Source organism: Pantherophis guttatus, chromosome 5 (assembly GCF_059756535.1).
Source record: "Pantherophis guttatus breed Tessera chromosome 5, ASM5975653v1, whole genome shotgun sequence".
NCBI classification, from domain to species: Eukaryota; Metazoa; Chordata; class Lepidosauria; order Squamata; family Colubridae; genus Pantherophis; species Pantherophis guttatus.
In genome coordinates, this window is record NC_142067.1 from 31,263,766 (window position 1) to 31,284,667 (window position 20,902).

General features: G+C 36.4%; 1 protein-coding gene across 18 annotated transcripts in view; it reads left to right on the top strand.

The window, feature by feature from the left end:
* Positions 1–18,934, top strand: part of ZBTB20 (zinc finger and BTB domain containing 20) — a 531,250-nt gene extending 512,316 nt beyond the window's left edge. For all 18 annotated transcript variants that reach the window (XM_087894799.1, XM_087894811.1, XM_087894812.1 and 15 more), the window contains 3 exons: positions 4,500–4,684; positions 11,369–12,958; positions 18,010–18,934. In XM_087894799.1, the coding sequence (XP_087750925.1) occupies positions 4,500–4,684; positions 11,369–12,958; positions 18,010–18,428 (2,194 nt within the window). In that variant the 3' untranslated portion in view covers positions 18,429–18,934. The remainder of the gene's footprint in view (positions 1–4,499; positions 4,685–11,368; positions 12,959–18,009) is intronic.
* The last annotated feature ends 1,968 nt before the right edge of the window (positions 18,935–20,902 follow it).

Genomic DNA, 20,902 nt, shown 5'->3' on the forward strand with positions numbered 1-20,902 from the left:
CCAATCAGTGCAGTCAAGGCAGGCCTGTAGCTTTAAATTTGCCTCCTCAGTCCAGGTCCTCACTGATTTAATTGTTGGTTTTGTGGTTTTAAGTCTTTGACTGTAAGCAGGTACAAGGTGAATCTTGCAATGATCAGAGTGTCCCACAGCTGCTCGTGGTAAAATGAATTCGAATTCAAAAATAATTTAACTATGGTAGGTTTCAATATTGCCTAGTGATCCTGTAATTGTGGGTTTGTTAATTGTTTTTAGTTATGGTCAATCAAAATATTTATTTACCTTGTAGATTCTTTCATACCATGAATTTTAAAGAAAGGAAAGAGGAAAAAAATATTCTTATCTGTCAATTTGTCTCAGTTCAGTTTCCATTTTCTAACTGAGCAAGAATTTCATTGAATTGTGTAATTTTAATACTTAATGACAAAGATTCTTTAAAGGGTTTTTAGTAAACTAACATACTTGGAGCAAAAATCTGAAGTTCTGAAATTAAGGTAATCTGAAACCAGCTGGTCGCCTGCTGCCCTCTAGAGGCTATATTTTATAAGTGTCAGCCACCATGGTTTCACAAGAACTTTCATGTGCTGTGTTCTTTCTTACCATACCAAGCTTATATAATTCTTTTATATAACCAGAGACAATGTTCTTGATTAATAGCAAAGTGGCTTGCCCTTTGTTATGCTATAATGTGTTTTTCTGCATATTTCTTCATTTCTGATTCCATGAGGGTACAGAATTACTTTGTAAATCTTTTTTTTTCCTACGAAAAATCTTTGGGGGAGGCGGAAGAGAGGTAGGAAATAAAAAAATAGATTTGTTGTTTTATTGAATATGTTCTTTTTTATAATAAAATCCAGATTTTGTTTGTACTATTCCATCTTATTTTAATGTTAAATACAATACTTCATATAATGTGTATTTATGTTTATGTGTACAACTCAAAGGTATGCTAAATAGCCCCTAAACAGTTCTTTTCTCAAAACTGTTTTTTTAATTTCTCTGTATGCCAGAAATCTTTTTTAACTTTTGTCCACTTTTTAAGATTTTCCATGCACTATTATATCGCGTTTATAAACTGAACATACTATTGTCATTAGCTTCACTGTTCATTCTAAACGGCATTATTTTTGTGAAGTGTGCAAAACATCCTAAACTTGAAATACCAGCTTGGAATATTTAAAGCTTGAACAAGACATGACTTTCCAGAAAGTTTATCCTGATTTCCTGAAAACTATAACAACATGATTTTAATATTGGCTTTGAAATGGCACAGGTCCCATTCAGAATTGTATTGTTTTAAGAGTCTCAGTAACTCACTTTTCTTTTCAGCATAGACAATAAATTTATTTATTTATTTATTTATTAGTTCAATTTATATGCCGCCTTTCTCCGGAGACTCAGGGTGGCTTAGGATAAACTAAGTTATAGGAGAAAATAGTTGAAATGAGGAAAACAATGATTTAATGCAGTACACAGTAGTGACAACTACTGCTGATCGACCTCAGTCACGGAATAACTTGGTTTATGCCAAGTTATGTTTACAAAGCCAAAACCTTGGCCCAAACTCTTTATGGAATTCCGATATGGATACAGGGCTTCAAGGAGTGTATTGAAAGAACGCAGGCTGCTTTTTTAAGGAAACTTTTGGGTCTCCCTCCCTGTGTTGGCTTTGCTCCGATGTATCTGGAACTGGGCATTCGATCAGTCGAATGCATGGCGTGGATCAACACCTTTAAATGGTGGTTTCGGGCACTCTTTTTGGCAGCCCCTGGCAGCTACCTCTCCCTGGTGTTAGCTGACCCCTATACGTCTCGGTGGGAGAGGGATCTGACGAAGAAACTCCACCTGTTAGGTTTTTCGGGGGATGCCATGGGAGACTATGGCCTTAAAGATGCCCAATGTAGGGTAGTCCAACGGCTTGTGGACATAGACTTACAATATCTGAGAGCTAGAGCCAATAAAACCTGCTCCCCTCTGGTCTTCAGCCAACTTAATAATTTTGGACTGAGGATGGCCTCATATTTCTATACTCTAACCATCCCTAAGTATAGAAGAGTCTTCTCCCTTGCTCGTTTTAACGTCTTGCCTTCAGCATTGCTGGACGGTCGATTCAAGAGGCTTCCGAGGGGCGAGCGGCTATGTCCCTGTGGTAGAGCGGAGGTTGAGACTGTGGAGCATGTCCTTTTACACTGCCCCATGTACAACGTAGCCAGGACTAATTTGATGTCTCTCTTAGAGACAGATTTCTGTGGGCCCAATGATAGTGATTTGGCCTTGTATTGTTTAGGGGATGGCTCCTCATACACTACCTCTCAGGTCTCAAAATTTTTTCTAAGAGCCGTAACCATTAGAGGAGAGCGCTGTGGTCCCTCTCAGCCGGGGCTTCCGGTGGCCGGCTGTTCGTGATGTTCTTTTCCCTATGTTTTTTGTAGCTATGCTTGCATTTTGGTCTGTGACCGTAAATAAATTTATTATTATTAACTTGGTTTATGCAGAATATCACGTTGACATGGACAAGCAATTTTGGATGGCTAATCCTAATTTAAGGGCCTCATAATACTACTTTCCTTTCTCTATGCTGCTGTCTGGAAATTTGATGCTTTTTTTCTGAGTGCATAGAGTGGTTTTTTTCTGTATTTTTGTGTGCTACAAAATATGTTTATCCAATATGTTTAAAACATATTTCTGTGGAAGGGAAGGGAAGCTTATAGTGTCCTTTGTTCCATAAATTATATTAATCTTATTTTGGATTATATGCTATGTATGTATATGTTTCATTTTAAAATGGCATCAGGCTATGATGGTTTTCCCCCAGGTGTGGGTGTGGGTGTCAGATTGCTAATTGCTATTGTATAGAATCAAGAGTAGTGGTTATTTAAGAGACCCATTATACTTCAAGAGTTGTTCCAAACGTTAACTGGACAAATATTTCATCAGAAACTGTATCTAGAAACTGGCACAGAAGTGCTCATTCTCTTACTTGATAATGTCTTACATATGATGCCCTATGCTACACATCAGTTAAAGTCATTGGCAATGCCCTTTATAATTGGTAGGTAAGATATCTTCAGAAGTTGCAGAAGCAGTCACTGGATGATCTGTTTTATTGCACCAGACACTCTGGTACAAAGAGAGAGATGAGCTAAGAAGATGGGAGGGGGAGCTGATGGTGATGGATACAGATATAACCACACAAAGTACTACAAACTGATATCCATAAAAAAAGCCAGTGGATATGGCGTTGCAAAACAGCAGCTGTACTAACGCCTCATCCCATGCTTCTTATATAGAAGAAATTAAATCAAATTAAATAAATCAAATTAAAAAAAACATTATTTCTAGGAGTGCTTTGAGACTTCCCAGAACAAGCCATGGAAAGGTGAGCTGGCTATAAAACCATATATCTTTATAGTTTAAAAAAGAATGGTAGCTACAGCTACCATGAGGAAATTAAAGCTCCTATTGTCATGACAGGAAAAGCCTGTGGATAGAAAGCAGGGGTAATTAATATGATAAATTAGGAGGAATATCATGCAAAGAGGCCTCGCTGAGGGACTGGGCCCACCAGCAATTTCAAGAAGAACAGGCAAATACATGGACAATTGTAATGTCTTTTGTAGATGACTGGAGGATCTCTTCATGTTCTAGCACAAACATACATCTTAAATGTTCCATACACAGTATCATGTAAGGCTAGGCAGTTATTGGCATCAGGGACCACACTGTAGGCACCCTTATTTACAAGGCTACATTGTTGACACCTGAATGTAAGGAGTAGGGTGGAAATAATTTCTGGGTCTGAGTAACGGAGAATGTGAGAAGGAATATGGTTCTATATCTCTCTAGGAGAGCTGTTAACTAAGCAAATGGGAGCTAAACACACTTTATTTGTTGTGTTTGTGAAATTGTTTTTGGTTTTGTTTCACAGGAATGGGTTGTAGCAAAGCTATTGTCCTCCAACTGAATTCGATACTTGGTTAGATACCAAGACAATTCTTTCTTACTTTACATAACTGACCAGCTTATATAAGAAGACAAATATTAGAATATGGTCCTAGTGTTCAGTGGGAGAAGATGATTAGTGTTCTGGGTACTTGAAAAGGGGTTATTTGATCAAGTCTATCCATTCAAGGATGAATCTTAAATCCAGTTCTATATGGGGTTAACCAACTCTATTCATTTACCTCTGCCATGAAAACCCCAAAACACAATGAACTGAATTGGTCAAAAATTTTAATTCCATTGTAAGAATCAAATTAGCCATTATACATGCCTCTCTAATGTCCAGTGGTTCTAGGGGCAAACAAACCACCTTCCCCCAGTCAGACTGCTTGTAGACACAGCTCCTGCAAGCACTAACAACCAACATTAAAAACAGATTAGAAAAACCTCAAACAATAAAACATGTTCTGAAAGGAAAACAAACAATAATGCACAGTTATTCTCGTTCCTGCATACTGTAGGTAACTGCTACCTTCAAAGGTCTCTTTGTTTCCTTTTAGAAAGAAACCCAAGACAACTGAAAAACCGAAGTCTGAGGAGAATGAGATTACGCAGACGGGTGCCTTCGTTGCCAAGTCAGGCCTTCCATGCCTGAACTTTGAAGCTATCTCATCTCTGAGCCCAGATCTCATCCATTCATCCCATTCACTAAGAAACCTGCACGTATACACAGGGTCACCTGATTGTAAGTACAATAGTGTCATTGCGGATGGCTGAGTGAGACACAGTATGAATTGCAGTGTCAACCCACCCTCTCAAAACATTGAAACATGTACCTAATTAGTAGATGGAGTAAGGTTATAAGAAGTACATTTTTACACTTTGGATTAAGTGGTAATATAAGAGGACAAAATTGGATCACTGCAGTCTGCACAATTACTAACATGGAATTGCATTTTCAAAAATTAATGGAAGCAACTGGGGAAGGCCCTGTTCATTTATTTATTTACTGTGCATATTTGTGTTGTTGCTGTCTAGTTGCTGTTTTCCAGTACTGAAGTCAAAGTCATTTTGACATGAATCTCCTAAATTGATGATGCCTACTTCAGGCTGTATGGAATTATTATCATTATGTAATGGCCAAAAAGAAAAAGACTTGAACAAATTTAGATAGGACTAAACAGAAGATAAATCATATTCACAGAATTAGTTATGAGAAATAGATTGCAATCATGAACTGTGGAATTCATAAACTCTCTCACTTGTATTTAATTGCTACTTTTCTCCTGTTGTCTTTAATTCAAAACCCTAAACTAAATTTCAAGAAATCTTAAACTTTAGCCAGCTATTTGAACTATTGGATATCTTTTGTAATAGTATAACTATAGTAATTAATTCTGCGAGATGAATTGTATGTATGTGAAATCTCGCTTTTCCTTATGATTAGCGGTGTTCTGTCATCTCTGAAATGGTTTAAAAATGAATATTTTCAAAAATAAAGAGAGATTAAGGCCAACTTCCAAGATCTGAGGTATTGTTTAAAAGTAATCATAAGAAAATTAGGAATGCAATTGTTTAAAATTTAATTATAGAATGACAAAATAAATTCTTTGAGAACTGCTAGTATAATATCTGAATATTAAATATATTAGAATCATATTTTCTTAATAATCAGAGTGACCAGTTTATAAAGTATGCTGAAATTGGTCCAACCCTAGGTCTCTTATATTTTTATGAATTTAATTGGAAGGAGCGGAGGTAACCAATTTCAGATTTGTACTGAAGCTGTACTTAAGGAGACCAAATGGTTTTGGGTCACAGAAAATAACTTTTAAGAAGTTTGGAGTTCTCAGTAAGAAAAAAGAAAGGAATATTATTGGTCCATAGGCATATTGAATCTGAGACTTTACACTTAAAAGAACTGTAAACAATCTGGCAATCCACTATTTTGGGCTATAATGTATTTGATATAAAAAGCGTAAGGATTTCACAGATTTCAAAATCTTCTAATGAAAAACATCATCTAATTCAGTCTGGAACCAGCAAAGTAGCTCTCATTATAAATTATCAGGAAGTCACTGCAGGAAAAATATTTAATTTGGAACATATTTTATTATGAACTGTACAGTGTACGTAATTTTTTTTTAAAAAGCTGTGAAAGTGTTGCATTAGGTTGCACTAGCAAAAATATTTCAAATTTGATTTTGGAGCTTGAATGTGTGCTACTTCAGAGACTCAATTACTATATTCTTGCTCACTTAAATATTTTTCAGTAAACAATATAAATCTTTAATCATTTATAAAATCAAAAACACTATTTCCAACATATATATTTTAAACAATATTGAAAAGAAGGGAGTATTAAAAAATCCTACTACTATACGATTTGTAATGCATTGTTTCACCTTCACAGATCTCAAGAAGGTAACAGAATTTCGAACTACTCTCTCAATTTGAAAAAGCACTGAAAATTCAAATGAAACAATTTATGCTTTTCAAATTGAGAGAGTAGTTCGAAATTCTATTACCTTCTTGAGGTTTCTATTAGAAACTCTTCTGAGGTTGACATTGTGCTCTTTGTGGCTCAGAGGATGGGACCTCTTCTTTCTCCTAAAACTTTATCCCAAACTTTAGTACAGTACTAAAGGGCTTAGGTTAAGCTTTCTGCTAAACAACTTCGTTGTTATCCAGAACAAGATGAAGTTTTCTTTCATTTCATAGCATATGTGTTCTTATTTCTACACAATGTTCTCTAAAAGATCTCAGCAATCTATTTTCTTATTTTCATTTTTTTTCTCCAATTAATGGTAAATAATCCTTAGCAACACCGCATTAGCCCACTTCCTTTTCGTCCTAATCCATATGTATATCTTAAAACTATATAACCAGTATGTCCATCTGCATAAAAAACATTTTAACACCTTTTACTGTATATAGTGTAGAAATCCATTTTCATCTTCAGGTTTCATAGCCATGCAGATCTCTACAGATTTGCTGAACTCTTGGAGCCCAGAAAAAGAGACTGCCCCCAATTGGCAAATCCAAATGGCAATTTTCTGAAATCATAGAAAAAATATAAGCATAAGCTTTTTTTTACTAAAAAGGATGCCATCATGTGGCAATATTTTGTGTATATAAAAGCCCTTTATAGAAATAAAGCTATTTAAAATTTCCCTTTATTTAAAATACTTTAATCATTATACACCAGTTGAAATTGGGACGCATGTTATTTTTAAATTTTCAAACAAGAAAATGCTCACAATTTTTTTGTTTTGGAAAATCATCATAAATTATATATAAACACAGAAGCAATAAGAACTACAACCTTGAGTGGTCCTGATTAAAATACCTTTGAAAATAACATTTTGTCATTTATATATGTTCGAGAATTCTTTTTTTTTTTGCACGGTTATTTCATGAGAATATTTTGGAATAGGAGGGATTCTGGATTACACTTGATGGAAAGTTTAAATTAGTTGACGTACATAAGATTATAATTTCTTGTACATTCCAACTTAAAAATAATTATTAAGTAATCAACAGTTTAAAAATTCCAAAATATAAAATACATGATAATAACCTCATTTTTTTACTTTGCATAATTCCAGTTGCATAGCAGCAAATAAATGATAAAATCTCATTGCTCTTATCTTTTTATTATGTTCTAAAATGGTTTACCCTCTAACATTGCATACGTTTGGCTTCCATGCATTAATGCGTCTGTACTTAAATAGGCTGCTGTGGCTGTAATCATGTGGGCTACCTATGTGGGAAAGTTGCTGTAAAACTCCTCCAACTGGCTGTAGAACAGCCAATTGTCGTTATGGGAAAAACACAGATTTCCTGCTGACAAGAGAAATATCTTTTTTACAATTTACAAAAGGTTGTGTGTGTGTGTGTGTGTGTGTGTGTGTGTGTGTGTGTGTGTGTGTATCTATCCACCTTCAAAGACTGTTTCTATACATATTTATTATGCAGTAGTTTCCAGTAAACTAGAGGCACTGACATTTATTTATTTGATTTCTACACTGCTGTAATTATAAGACTCTCAGCAAAACATTAAAAAAAATCCCATAAAATATCCATGGCACAATAATAAAGCATCCAGTAAAATCAATTTTGAAGTCAGACAAATCAGACATTCTATTATAAATTGAAGCAATATATAAAAACATTGTATGATGCATCTTTTCATATTTAAAGTTAAAAGAATTCCACTCTTCTAGACGATCATCAATTATAAAATCCAACTTTCTGAAAGAGAGATAACTTGGTACAGGAGGCGTGAGAGAGATATACTTTCTCCTGTTATCATCCCCATGATTTCATGGAGGTGGGGAATCACAAGCAATTTTTTTTCTTGAGATTTTCATATCAGACTGTTTGATTACAGGAAGCAGTCCTGAAAAAAACCCAGGCCAAGAAATATAGGGCCTTACAAGTTAAATCAGCACTTTGAAAAACCTTCTGGCAGTTTTGAAGATTCACAATACAGATATAATGTGCAGTTGGCACCTAGTTCTGGTTAACTACTACTGCATTTTGAACCAACTTGGTGATCTTTAAATGCACTCTCCCACTGCAGTAATTCTAGGAGCTGGTGATGACAAGCTCTTATGATGAGCTCTTGCTCAATGTAGCCCTACAACTGGTATACCAGATGAAACTGGATAAAGGTTTCCTGCCCATGAACTTCATTTGCCAATCAGCAATAGTCCAGGTGAACTATCAAACTGCAGATCTGCTCCTGAAAGCATTACTACTACTTCTTTTGGACTTAACAAAAGAGCCAGCAGAAAACCTTGAGGAGCAAGTAGCAGCTCCGTCTTGTTTGTATATTTCAAATCTATTGCTGTCCTCTCCCAATAAATTAATACAAATGCTAAAAGATAGGCGGGAAAGATCTGAGAGACTACCAAGCAAATCCCCTCTCTCTCAGTGGAACCACTCACTAAGGAAGGAGCAGAGAGGCAATCAGGATATCATGGCTGCATGAATTGAAGATGCCAAGAAGTCTTATAGGATCAAAAGATGCAATTCCCATAAGTCTCCTTCTCAAGGTCAGACACACCATCATAAACAATGGCCTGGAGAGCAGAATAAGAAAGAGGAATGTAGGCACTTCACTTCTCTTATTGCATGGGATAGCCTTGATTTTAATCCATACCTGAGTTCAGTCTGTTTGTTTGTAGACTTCTCAGAAAACATGCATTCAGTTAAATCTGACCCAAAGTAGACACTGTAAAAAATAAAAGTTCCTATAGGCACCATGAAGAATTTCTCAATCTTGGCTCCTGGAGGTTAATAATGCAAAAGCAGACCACATGTGATTCCTTATATTTACATAATCAAATAGAAACTAACTTTCCAGATGTGAACCCATATAAGTCCACCATATGCCAATCACTAATGCAGCTGGCTAATTCTGCTGGGAATCTTAGTCCCAAATATATGGAAAGCATCAGGTTAAAAAAAACTTTTGAAATAGAAGTAATCTTTCCTTATAGTTTCTTTCTAACATAGAATGTCAGTGTTTTGAAGAGGTACTAGTGAGCTTTTTATATAGACTCCAGTTTATCAAAATCCAGCATTCTGTCTTAACAAGTTTCTGAAACCACAACCTTAATTGTGCTTGGGAATTATAATTACTAGATTCTGTGTAGCTCTTGAGTTACATTCCATGCACACTCATTCAAACTGTACAATTAACTCTTCCATCATTCAGAACTCAGTACCTCCTAGTTCTTTAGCATAAAGAATGTGACATATTGTGATATTTGTCTTCAATGTGGTATAGTACATGCATATTCCAGTCTATCAATAAGTTGTAAAGAATAACAAAAACATTTTATAGACTCTTAAACCTTGGATAAAATCTCTTGTCTTGCTACAGTTCAAAAAGAATGGTACATGTGAACAATCAGTGTTAAGTTCAATTTTTCCCTCGGGCTCCTTGCCCATTCATTGCCTGCTTGGATAAGAATAGCCTTTGCATTTTTACACTCTTTCATTTGTGTGCCATTTCTAAATCAACCTGCTTTCCCAACCCTTCTAACAGTAGCTTCACATGTGAGGTCCTTTACGATTGCTAAATGCACTGGGCAGAAGAGAGCTGTTTAACAAAGGCTGCTTCAGTTCCACAGAAACATTTCCCACTGTATTAACTAAAATGAGAGTGGCAGGTCTGGGAACAGAATGAGTCAGAAATCTCCACATATACATTCATACTATTCTGTGATGACAATTAGAATAATAAGAATCTGTATACTGTAATTATAATGTTTAAGACTATTGGTTCATTTTCTTGCTATCAGGCCCTGACTGATTGACAGTTAATAATTTTGAACATTTTAATCAGAAATAACATTCCTTTCAAACAGTGTAAAAATACAGAGCACTTGATGTTTTATGTGTCTCAATGAGCTGGATTTTTTTAAAAAAAAAATTAAATTTCAGGTGGTAATTTTTTTTCTTCAAAAGTGCTTAATCTTTTGACAACTGAGTTTCACTACCTTTATGTAGTGAATGTACCTTTATGTACCTTTCTCATGTATTAACCTGGGTTGGACAAAACATTCAAAGAGATGCCATGAAACTACATTAGCATAAACAAAGACCCTTAGTAAGACATATATGGCAGCTTCAAAAACCCTTGGCTGTCTCAACATGATGTCCATGTAAACCACTTTGCTTCATTGGTGGTCCTTATGTAAGTGACATTTGCATGCACATACATGGCCTGGCAACTTGAGAAAGCTTTTGAAACAGCCTTGTGCTTTAACACTTAAAGACAGATGTCTCATTCATGCCCATACTTTTTGAAAGTGTCTCTTATATTTCGTACAATCTGTGTATTATAACAGTAATACATTTCCTAAAGCATAAAGTGGCCTTGAATCCTAATTAAAGCTAATGAAAAATGTGTAATAGGGTTTAATTGATCTTCAGTAGGAACCTATAATCAATTTATTAAACAATCTAGCTAGATTAAAGTATTGTCGAGCTATAATGTTATTTATTTAAAGATACTGAAACCATTACTTTATTACTAATTACATTGGTATGGTATTAAAATGGGAAAGAAACAAAACATTACTTAAATCAGCATTAAATTTGTTTTAATACTGGTAACAAGTACTTTTGTTATTTAGACAATATATAATTACACATTTTTCATTCTGTATGCTTGTATTTAAGAAGAAAGAAAGGATAACAAAAATTCTTGGATATATTTTTTTGAACAAATTTAGGATGAAATGGTTCTTGACACACTTTGAGAGGTAAAGGACCCCAAGCTTAATAATCATGTGTTTTTCAGTAACTAAGACACAAAATCCTGATTTAAAGCATCACAAAATTTACATTTGTTGAGAAGGGTGGGAAATCCATATACATATTTCAAACACCAATCTACTTTTTTCTATGGCAGGTAACAACAGTTGCAAGGGGATGACAGAGCGCATTCACAGCATCAACCTCCACAACTTCAGCAATTCTGTGCTCGAGACCCTCAACGAGCAACGCAACCGTGGCCACTTCTGTGATGTGACAGTCCGCATTCACGGGAGCATGCTGCGTGCCCACCGTTGTGTGTTGGCGGCTGGCAGCCCCTTCTTCCAAGATAAGCTGTTACTGGGCTACAGTGACATTGAAATTCCTTCTGTGGTGTCAGTCCAGTCAGTACAAAAGCTCATTGACTTCATGTACAGTGGAGTATTGCGGGTCTCACAATCAGAGGCCCTGCAAATTCTCACAGCAGCCAGCATCCTGCAGATTAAAACTGTGATTGATGAATGCACACGGATTGTCTCACAGAATGTGGGTGACATCTACCCTTTGATTCAGGATTCTGCACAAGAGACACCCCGAGGAACTCCTGAATCAGCCACTTCAGGACAGAGCAGTGACACAGAGTCTGGTTATCTGCAAAGTCACTCACAGCACAGCGTGGACAGGATCTATTCAGCTTTGTATGCATGTTCTATGCAGAATGGCAGTGGTGAGCGTTCATTCTACAGTGGAGCAGTGGTCAGCCACCATGAAACAGCACTAGGCCTTTCTAGAGACCATCATATGGAAGATCCAAGCTGGATTACAAGGATCCATGAACGCTCACAGCAGGTGGAGCGGTATCTTTCCACCACTCCAGAAACCACACACTGCAGGAAGCAACCACGTCCAGTTCGGATCCAAACTTTAGTGGGCAATATTCATATCAAGCAAGAGATGGAGGATGATTATGACTACTATGGACAGCAGAGAGTACAAATCCTAGAGCGTAATGAGTCTGAAGAATGCACTGAGGATACTGATCAAGCAGAAGGTGCTGAAAGTGAGCCCAAGGGAGAAAGTTTTGATTCTGGAGTCAGTTCCTCCATTGGCACTGAACCTGACTCTGTGGAGCAGCAATTTATGACTGGCCTAAGTCGAGAAGGTCAACAAGAGCCTACACAACCAGAACAAAATGATGTTTGTGCTGAAAGCATTCAGCAGCAGCACACAGATACTAACTCTTCTTCACCAGAAAGAGGAAATGACGTTGAAAGGGACAGCGCACTAATAACTGTTTGTAACAGTACTGAAAAGGGGACTTTACAGCCTATCACTACAACTGTTTCCCAATCATTGCCAAGTACACAGCTCTACTTACGCCAGACAGAAACCCTCACCAGCAACCTGAGGATGCCATTGACCCTGACCAGCAACACACAGGTCATCGGCACAGCTGGCAATACCTATTTGCCTGCTCTCTTTACTACACAGTCTGCTGGCAGTGGTCCTAAACCTTTCCTTTTCAGCCTTCCCCAGCCCCTAGGCCAACAGGCACAATTTGTGACAGTGTCCCAGCCTGGAATTTCAACTTTTACTGCCCAACTGCCAGCCCCACAACCCCTGGCTCCTTCTACAGGCCACAGCACAGCAGGTGGGCAGGGTGAAAAAAAGCCTTATGAGTGTACCCTCTGCAACAAGACTTTCACAGCCAAACAGAATTATGTCAAGCACATGTTTGTACATACAGGTAAGTATATGGCCACTTGATATATGAGCAAAGCTACGAACCCAGAGAGAAAAAGCATTTAACATCATATTATATAATTATATTATATTATATTATTATGTGATATAACATATTGTTGATCTAGAGAGGTATTCCTCTACTGCTGTTTTAAGATGTTCATATGATGCAAAAAGCAATGTTTAAAAAAATGGACTCTCTGTTTAAGTGTTCTTGACCACTGGAGGAATGTAGTGTTCTTTTGAAAGTATTGAGGGTTTTTTCATAATGTTTGCTATAATATAGTTTTAAATGGTTTACTCTGATTCCATCCTATGATAGCTGATCTTCTTTGCTTTGAAATTCTTTTGGGCTTTCTATATATACTCCCTTAATACATTTACAAAACTAAATTTTCCCATTACCTTTTGTTATCTGAGTAGGGTTACCTTTTTTTTTTTTTTTTTTGCTATCTTTAGAAACGTTGCAAACCAGAATTGCATCAAATATTGTAATAGAGTCGTGGATGTGATTATGGGGACTGTAGAGAAGTGAATTGTTCTGCATTTTGAAAGTGATTCCCAAAGTTACTTAAAATTACATTTAACTTTTCACACCTGGGGACCCGGGGTCTCTCAGAGACCATGGGCCTTGAACCATTCGGAACCGGGCTGCAGAAGTGGCAGGTGAGCATGCATGCCCTCTGCCCACCCAAATGGACCTTCATGTGCACCCTCGCCTGTCACTTGTGTGGAACTTTCCCTCTCTCTCCCCCCACACCCGGTCCACAAAACTGGAAAGGTTGCAGAAGTCTGTTCCACACCATAGATTCATGTCACAGAGCAGTTATTTTTATTAACTCTTGAAGTGATATTCTCTCATCCGTACATATCCATCTAATTTTTCATTCCACTTTGAACTTGTGATTGCATTCTTTCACCAGCTGTCTAGTTTTTGAATGTGTCCTCATTTTGAATGCAGTCCTCAAAAATGAGGCCAAGCTGTTACAAAGGGGCTGTAAGTTAGAGTAATTAGTGGGCAAAATTAGCACCTTCAGTATTTTTTCTGGTACATACATGGCATCACAAACCATCTCCTTACAGTGCTGAAAGGCCAAAAAAATTAAAACATAGAATCTGTTCACACAAAAATTTCCTATGTAGTACTATACTTTGTCATTTGCTTATACTTTCTCATTCTCAATTGGACAGATTTACAGAAGATACCAATTATTGTATCTTCTGTATGAAGATACTTTTTCTTATTATCCCTAACATGCTGCTGGTCTTTTTTCTTTTTTTACAGTGGATGCTCTGTATCGACACCCTCATTGAACTGTTTACCATTATCCAAAGATTTATTTCCTCATCAGTCACTATTCTCTTAGGTCCCATTAGTTTGTATGAATATTTAGGATTTTTGGCGCCAATGTGCATCATTTTTATTGGCTCATCTTGAATATTTGTCGTTTTGATACACAATTCCCTAATGGGCAGAGATTATACTAAAGCTCTTTGTAGTGCTTTATAGTTTTTACTACTCTGAACAATTTAGTGTCATCAGCAAATTTGGCTATTCAACTGGTTATATCTGATTCCAGATCATTTGTAAGTATGATAAAAAGCACTGGTCCTAGAACAGAAACCTGGGGCACTCTACTGGTTATATCCTTCCATTATTGTAAGAAATTACCACTTAGTCCTATTCTTAGTTTCCTATTCTTTAACCAGTTGCTTATCCACAAGAAGACTTGCCATTTCATTTCATGGCTTTAAAACTTACTATTAAGTCTTTGATCTGGGACTTTTTGAAAATCTAAGTAAATTAGGTCTACTGACTTATCCTTACCCACATGTTTATTCACCCTGTGAGAAAAACTCTTAATAGATTAGTTAAACGGGACTTTCCCTTAGTGAAATCCTATTGGGTATCCATGAGCAAGGACTGTGTCTCCAAATAGTTGATATTTTATCTTATCTGTAACATGTTAAACTGACAGGTCCTAATTTTCTGGATTTCCTTGTGAGCCTTCTTAAAGTCCTTGATTTACAGCCATTCATTTAGTGACCCTTCGAAGTTACAACAGCACTGAAAAAAGAGACAACTAGTTTTCACAACCATTGCAGCATCCCCATCGTCATTTAATGAAAATTTGGGCACTTGACAACTAGCATGTTATTATGACAGTTACACTGTTCCTGGGTCATGTGACAAAATCAATGGGGGAAGCCAGATTCACTTAACAATCACATGATTCACTTAACAGCAGTGAGTGATTCATTTAGCAACTGTGGCAAAAAAAAGGTTGTAAAATGAGGCACAATTCACTTAACAACTGTCTTACTTAGCAATGGAAATTCTGGGCTTCATTGGGGTTGTAAATCAAGGACAACCTGTATTCAGGTCATCAAATTACAAAGGTTGAATGTAAAGACAGATTGCATATTTTATTCAGAAGATCCACAGTTTTATGTAAAATTTATCAATAAAAGTTCAATGCTTCTTCCCTTGACACTATTATATGGCTCAGTTTATCTGTGTCCCTTCCTGACACAAGCGCTCCAGCTCAGAAATCTGTCTCAACTTTTCTCATGTGAAGATGAAAAGAATCTGTTCAGCTTCTCTGCAATTTCTTTTCTTCTTCTAGCATAAATTATAATATATTTTTGCCTCTAAAAACTAAAATAAAATTTCAAAAACTATTAATCAGCTAGAAACACATTATATTAATTTAGATTATTTTTTCTTCTTTTCAATTGTTTCCAGTTCTCAGAGGCTGCCTGGACAAGTCCCTGCAGTTTTCTTGGCAAAGTTTGTTAGAAGTATTTTTCCACTGTCTCCCTCCTAGGACTGAGAGAAAGTGAGTGCCCAAGGTCACTCAGTTGAATTTGTGCCTAAGTCAGAACTAGAACTCACGGTCTCCTGGTTTCTAGCCCGATGCCTTAACCATTACACCAAACTGGCTCTCACGTTAGACACATATTCTTTAATTTTCTTTTTCCTTCTTAATGTTTTTCTGCAATTGAAGTTTCCATTTTTTCAGGTCAACTGAGTTTTGATCCATTGGTTATGACAGAAATTGACTGACTGGCTTCCAACCATTATCAGGCATTATTCTCATTTTGAAGTAGTAGCAATTCAATGAAAGTCAAGTGTTTATTATGTGACACAAGCTGACAGCTGTTTAACTCTGATACTTCATTGTGAAAACTTACCAAGATACAGGGTTAGAGAACTTGTGTCAAGGCAAGATAAATATGTAGAAAACCACATTATTCCCTTTTTTCTGTCAGTCTGATCTGTGTCATTCACACTGATGAAAGTGACATTTATTCTGAAAAAAGGAATATTAAACCTTTCAACAACTACTGCCAGTATCCTGTGTTGCTATATTCTTCATCATGGACTATTTGTATCCCACATAAGGAACTCTGTGCTGAAGCTTTATTGGGAACCCAATATAGCAGAGGTGACTGGCATGAAAAGCAGAGGTGACTGTACTACATGCGTTCAAAAGCAATTATTTGCCTTCCCTTTGCTATATTTCCAACTACTCTAGCAATTGCATCATAGGAACTTTCTGTGTATTTTCTTGCTATGTAGCTGCAGACTAATAGTCTCTCTTTATTATTCTCGTGTTTGCTTACAATTGTAATCAAGATAAATAGACTTGGTCTGCAAGGGAGAAAGTAAACCATAGGCATTTGTACTGGTGAGAGCTTCTGTGAGTGGGCTCTGATAGAGCTGTATCTTCAGCTCTAATCAACAATGCTCTAGCCCTCAGTTATTCTTTTTTCCAGCCTTCCACAGACTACACAACAACTTTCAGATTTCATTGCCATTCAGCATGCTCTTTCAATAGGATTAAAGTAACCTAATCTAAAGTTTCTAAAGAATGCATATTCTCCAACAGTAGAAAATTATTCGTTTTATCTATCTTGAGCAAAAGAACCTAGGAAGGAGTCATGTTGGATGGAGTCATTACCCTGAATTTATGAAGAAAGAAGAAATAGAGATGGGGAGCGGGGCTGGTGATAATAGAAATGACTGAGATTTTTAATTCAGTTCAAGCGTAGAGGTCAGAAAATTGCATAGCATGGCTACAATAGCAATTCCTTTCTAATGGCAATATAAAATTGTAATATAGGTATGGATTCAGCATTGGAAGAAGACTTCTTCCAAAATGAAGATCAGCAAATAAAGCCCTGAAGGAAAGTATTCTTCCAAATCTGAACGTGAGACATTGAAACCCGTATTTTGCATCCTTAGTCTGTCTGTTGTTCATCTGAGGATGCAAAAGCATACAAAAACCATTCTTATGGATGGAAAACATTTTTCCCTCAGTTAAGCATATTTCTTCTTCGATAAATAGTCCAATTCATATTGATGCACATGAATCAGTAAACTTACTGGAACTTATTTATTTACTTACTTGACATCACCCAACTGCAATCAACTCTGGGCAGCTCCATGTCACGTAGGATCAGTCACAGAGGAGGGGACAATGCTGTATAACTGAATATCACTACCTTATCTCAACAGCCTACTATTGGTCCATGCTCTTGGGCTTTATTAAACTTTACCTACTTGGTGTCCAGGCAAGAGTTGATGCCCAGTTGGGCAGAGCAGTGGTGCTGTCAGTTTTTGACTAGAGTATTTCCCCACAACAATCAGGTAGGCTTGCTATTCATCATAAGCACAGAGATCACAAGAATAGGTTGCTTATCTGTGGCCTTATCTGCATTTACACAACTCACTTCCTTCCCTTCTTTATCCATCTTAATGAGTATTATTGATTCTGGGTTCTTCCATAGTTTTAATGCTTTCTAAAATAATTATTACACAATAACTTTAGATAATGACTGTTTTATATTTCTATTGTTTTATTGGATTGTTCTATGCTATCCAGATTCACTTTATGAACAGAGGTGGGCAGCATATGAATTTGATTAATAAATAAATAACCATATACTGGATAACTAGAAAATACGTTATAGGAGAATTCATTGGCATTTTTTCCTAATTAAATGTTATTTTTCTTTCTCCTTGTGTTTCCATTTGTGGTCATTGTGCAGGTGAGAAGCCCCACCAATGCAGCATTTGTTGGCGATCCTTCTCCCTAAAAGATTACCTAATCAAACACATGGTGACTCACACTGGTGTCAGAGCCTACCAATGCAGTATCTGTAATAAGCGTTTTACGCAGAAGAGTTCCCTAAATGTGCATATGCGGCTCCACCGTGGGGAGAAATCTTATGAATGCTACATTTGCAAGAAAAAGTTTTCACACAAGACCCTGCTTGAAAGACATGTGGCTCTACATAGTGCCACAAATGGAACATCTAACACAACAAGCACTGGGGCAAGGGCACTTCCAGCTGGAGTGATGGCCTGCACTGAGGGAACGACCTATGTTTGCTCTGTCTGCCCAGCTAAGTTTGACCAAATTGAGCACTTCAACGACCACATGAGGCTGCATGTTTCAGATGGGTAAATAATATCTATTCTGTTATGAACAACAACAAAGCCCAAACAGAGAAACAACGAAAAGCTATGGCACTAGATTTTTTTTTCATTTTTTCATTTTTAGTTTGTTTATTTTCATTTTTGTACTACATGATGAACTGTTTTTTGCCTGCTGGTACATTACATTTCTGGAAGCTGGATGAATAGTAATTATCTCAGCCTTCCTTTGATGGTGGCCTTAAGGCCAGATAGTGTTTCAGGAGATCTACTGGTTGGATCTCTAGCTACTGGCCTCTAAATACAACCCTTCTTTACTACAAAAAAAAAAAAAAACCTTAAAAAAATTGTCACTTGTGAAGAGCACTACAAAAACAACAACAACGAGAAATATGTTATGAAATCTACAAGGCCTACTGTCGTAAGTACACCGCTTGCAGTGTTTCAATGGACAGATTCACAATTCTGACCGTTTTGGACTTCACAATATCCAGTTAAAACTGTGGAATAGAAACATAAAAATCGATCAGCAACACACACAATGGGCCCTATTGGTTTCCACCATTAGTCTTGCTATCATAAAAGGGCTGTGGAAAATGGCAAGGGAGTTTGGGTTGGATGGTGTGGAGTCCCTGCAGGATGGGGAAGGAGAATAATAGATTCCTCTTGTGGATTCGGTTCCATTCCACCCGTTCAGATTTATAACCCCAACTTCTTTCTCCCCCACTAACACCAATACCATCTTTCATCGGACTTAGGAACAATAAGTAAGAATGAGGTGAACAAAAGTAGCTTTTCTGCAATTACATGTTGTCTTTGCTGAGCATAGGGCAAACTTGGCCAATCTGGCACCCTCCAGGTCTGTTAAGCACTGCAACTCCCAGATTTCTAGATGGGAGCTGCAAATACAACAACTCTGGAAGTGCAAGACTGAGGAGGGATGACACAGAGCCTCAGCCAAATAGTGGGACTTTGCAAATGTCAAAGATAAGTAGCAAAAAGAAAAAATTGAGAGGTTTTTTCACCTACTAGTCTAGGTATAAGGAAAGGATTACTTCCTAAAAAAATTAGGGATAAAATAAAAAAGGCTGTGTCAAGCCTATCCATGATGAGACAGGTAAAGTAATAGACAAGTTGGGGGGGGGGGGAATAAAAAGAGTTCTCAAGATTTTTTTTTTAATTCAGTTTTTTTTTAGGGGGACAGAAGTGTTTACCAGGTAGAATGCTGATTTTTTAAATATATATATATATATTTACTTCAGTATTTCTGTACAAAAACAGAAGGAAGGAAAATTGTAACTTTTTAAACATAATTTTCTTCTTTTTTTGCGTACACTGCCACTAATATCTGCTCAGTTATATAACTGAATGTGTGTATACACACACATTCATACCTTATTGTTAATACAGACTGTTAAGGTTAGATGTCCTACTTTCATATAGCAAGAGGGTAAAGATGAGATGGTCCTGATATTTCTTTCTGATAAGAAAAATATGTGTCACCATATTTTCTGTTGTTTCCTTTATGCTTTTATTACTTTGAGAATAGCACCTTGAAATTGAGTGATAATATATGTGATATCTTCCACCATATTCTGTCCATATTGTAGTGTCAGATGAATAGCTGTTCGGAAGTCAGATTATTTTCTAAGACTTTTGAGTTCCATCTAAAGTTTAAATGAATTAGTTTGAGAAGGAAGTGTTTTAACACTATTTATATCATTGGAATGATAAAATATCATTTTGTCTATAGTTTCTGGAAGTACCTAGAAAAAGGGCATTTATTTAAAGAATTGCTTCCAGAGATTGGTTTGTAAGATATTTTATCCTCCCTGAAATATAGATCAAATCTCCTACTTAAATTCTAAACCTTCTTTTTCCTTATAAAAGTACAGATAATCTTCCTCCTTTTCATCTGCAAAAACATTAAAGATAAGGGCCATGCTTTGCAATTTCTACTTCACAAAATAGGGCAAGACATTCAGAATTGCACGTTTTTATTGATCACTTCCGTTCTTAGCGGATTTTTGAGAATTACCTTAAACAGTACTTCTTATGTACCTAGTTACATTGGATTAATGTCTAACTATTATAGTAAGTTTCTTTCCTGTGAATCATGGTACATAATTCCTATTTCAAATGAAAATTATCTGAAAATAATATGCAAATGGAGAGTCAACAATAAAACATTTAGTTAAATTTTAAATATATCTTTGTTTCAACTAAATCTTATGAGATTAAATTTCTGTGTAGAAATCAATGGAAAACTTTAAATAAAGTGTTCTATAACTTCATATAAAGTGTTCAGGGACAGGATGCTAGATTTAATCATGTTTTGTAAGACACTCCTTGATGAACATCATTTATTAGATATTTAAATTCTGTCAGAGTAGGTCACAACTTCTGTTATATAGCACAACCTTATTCATGTCTATTCTGAAATAAGTCCCATTGAATTCTGGGATTTATTTTCAACAAAGCATCTATAGGATTGGGATCTTAAAT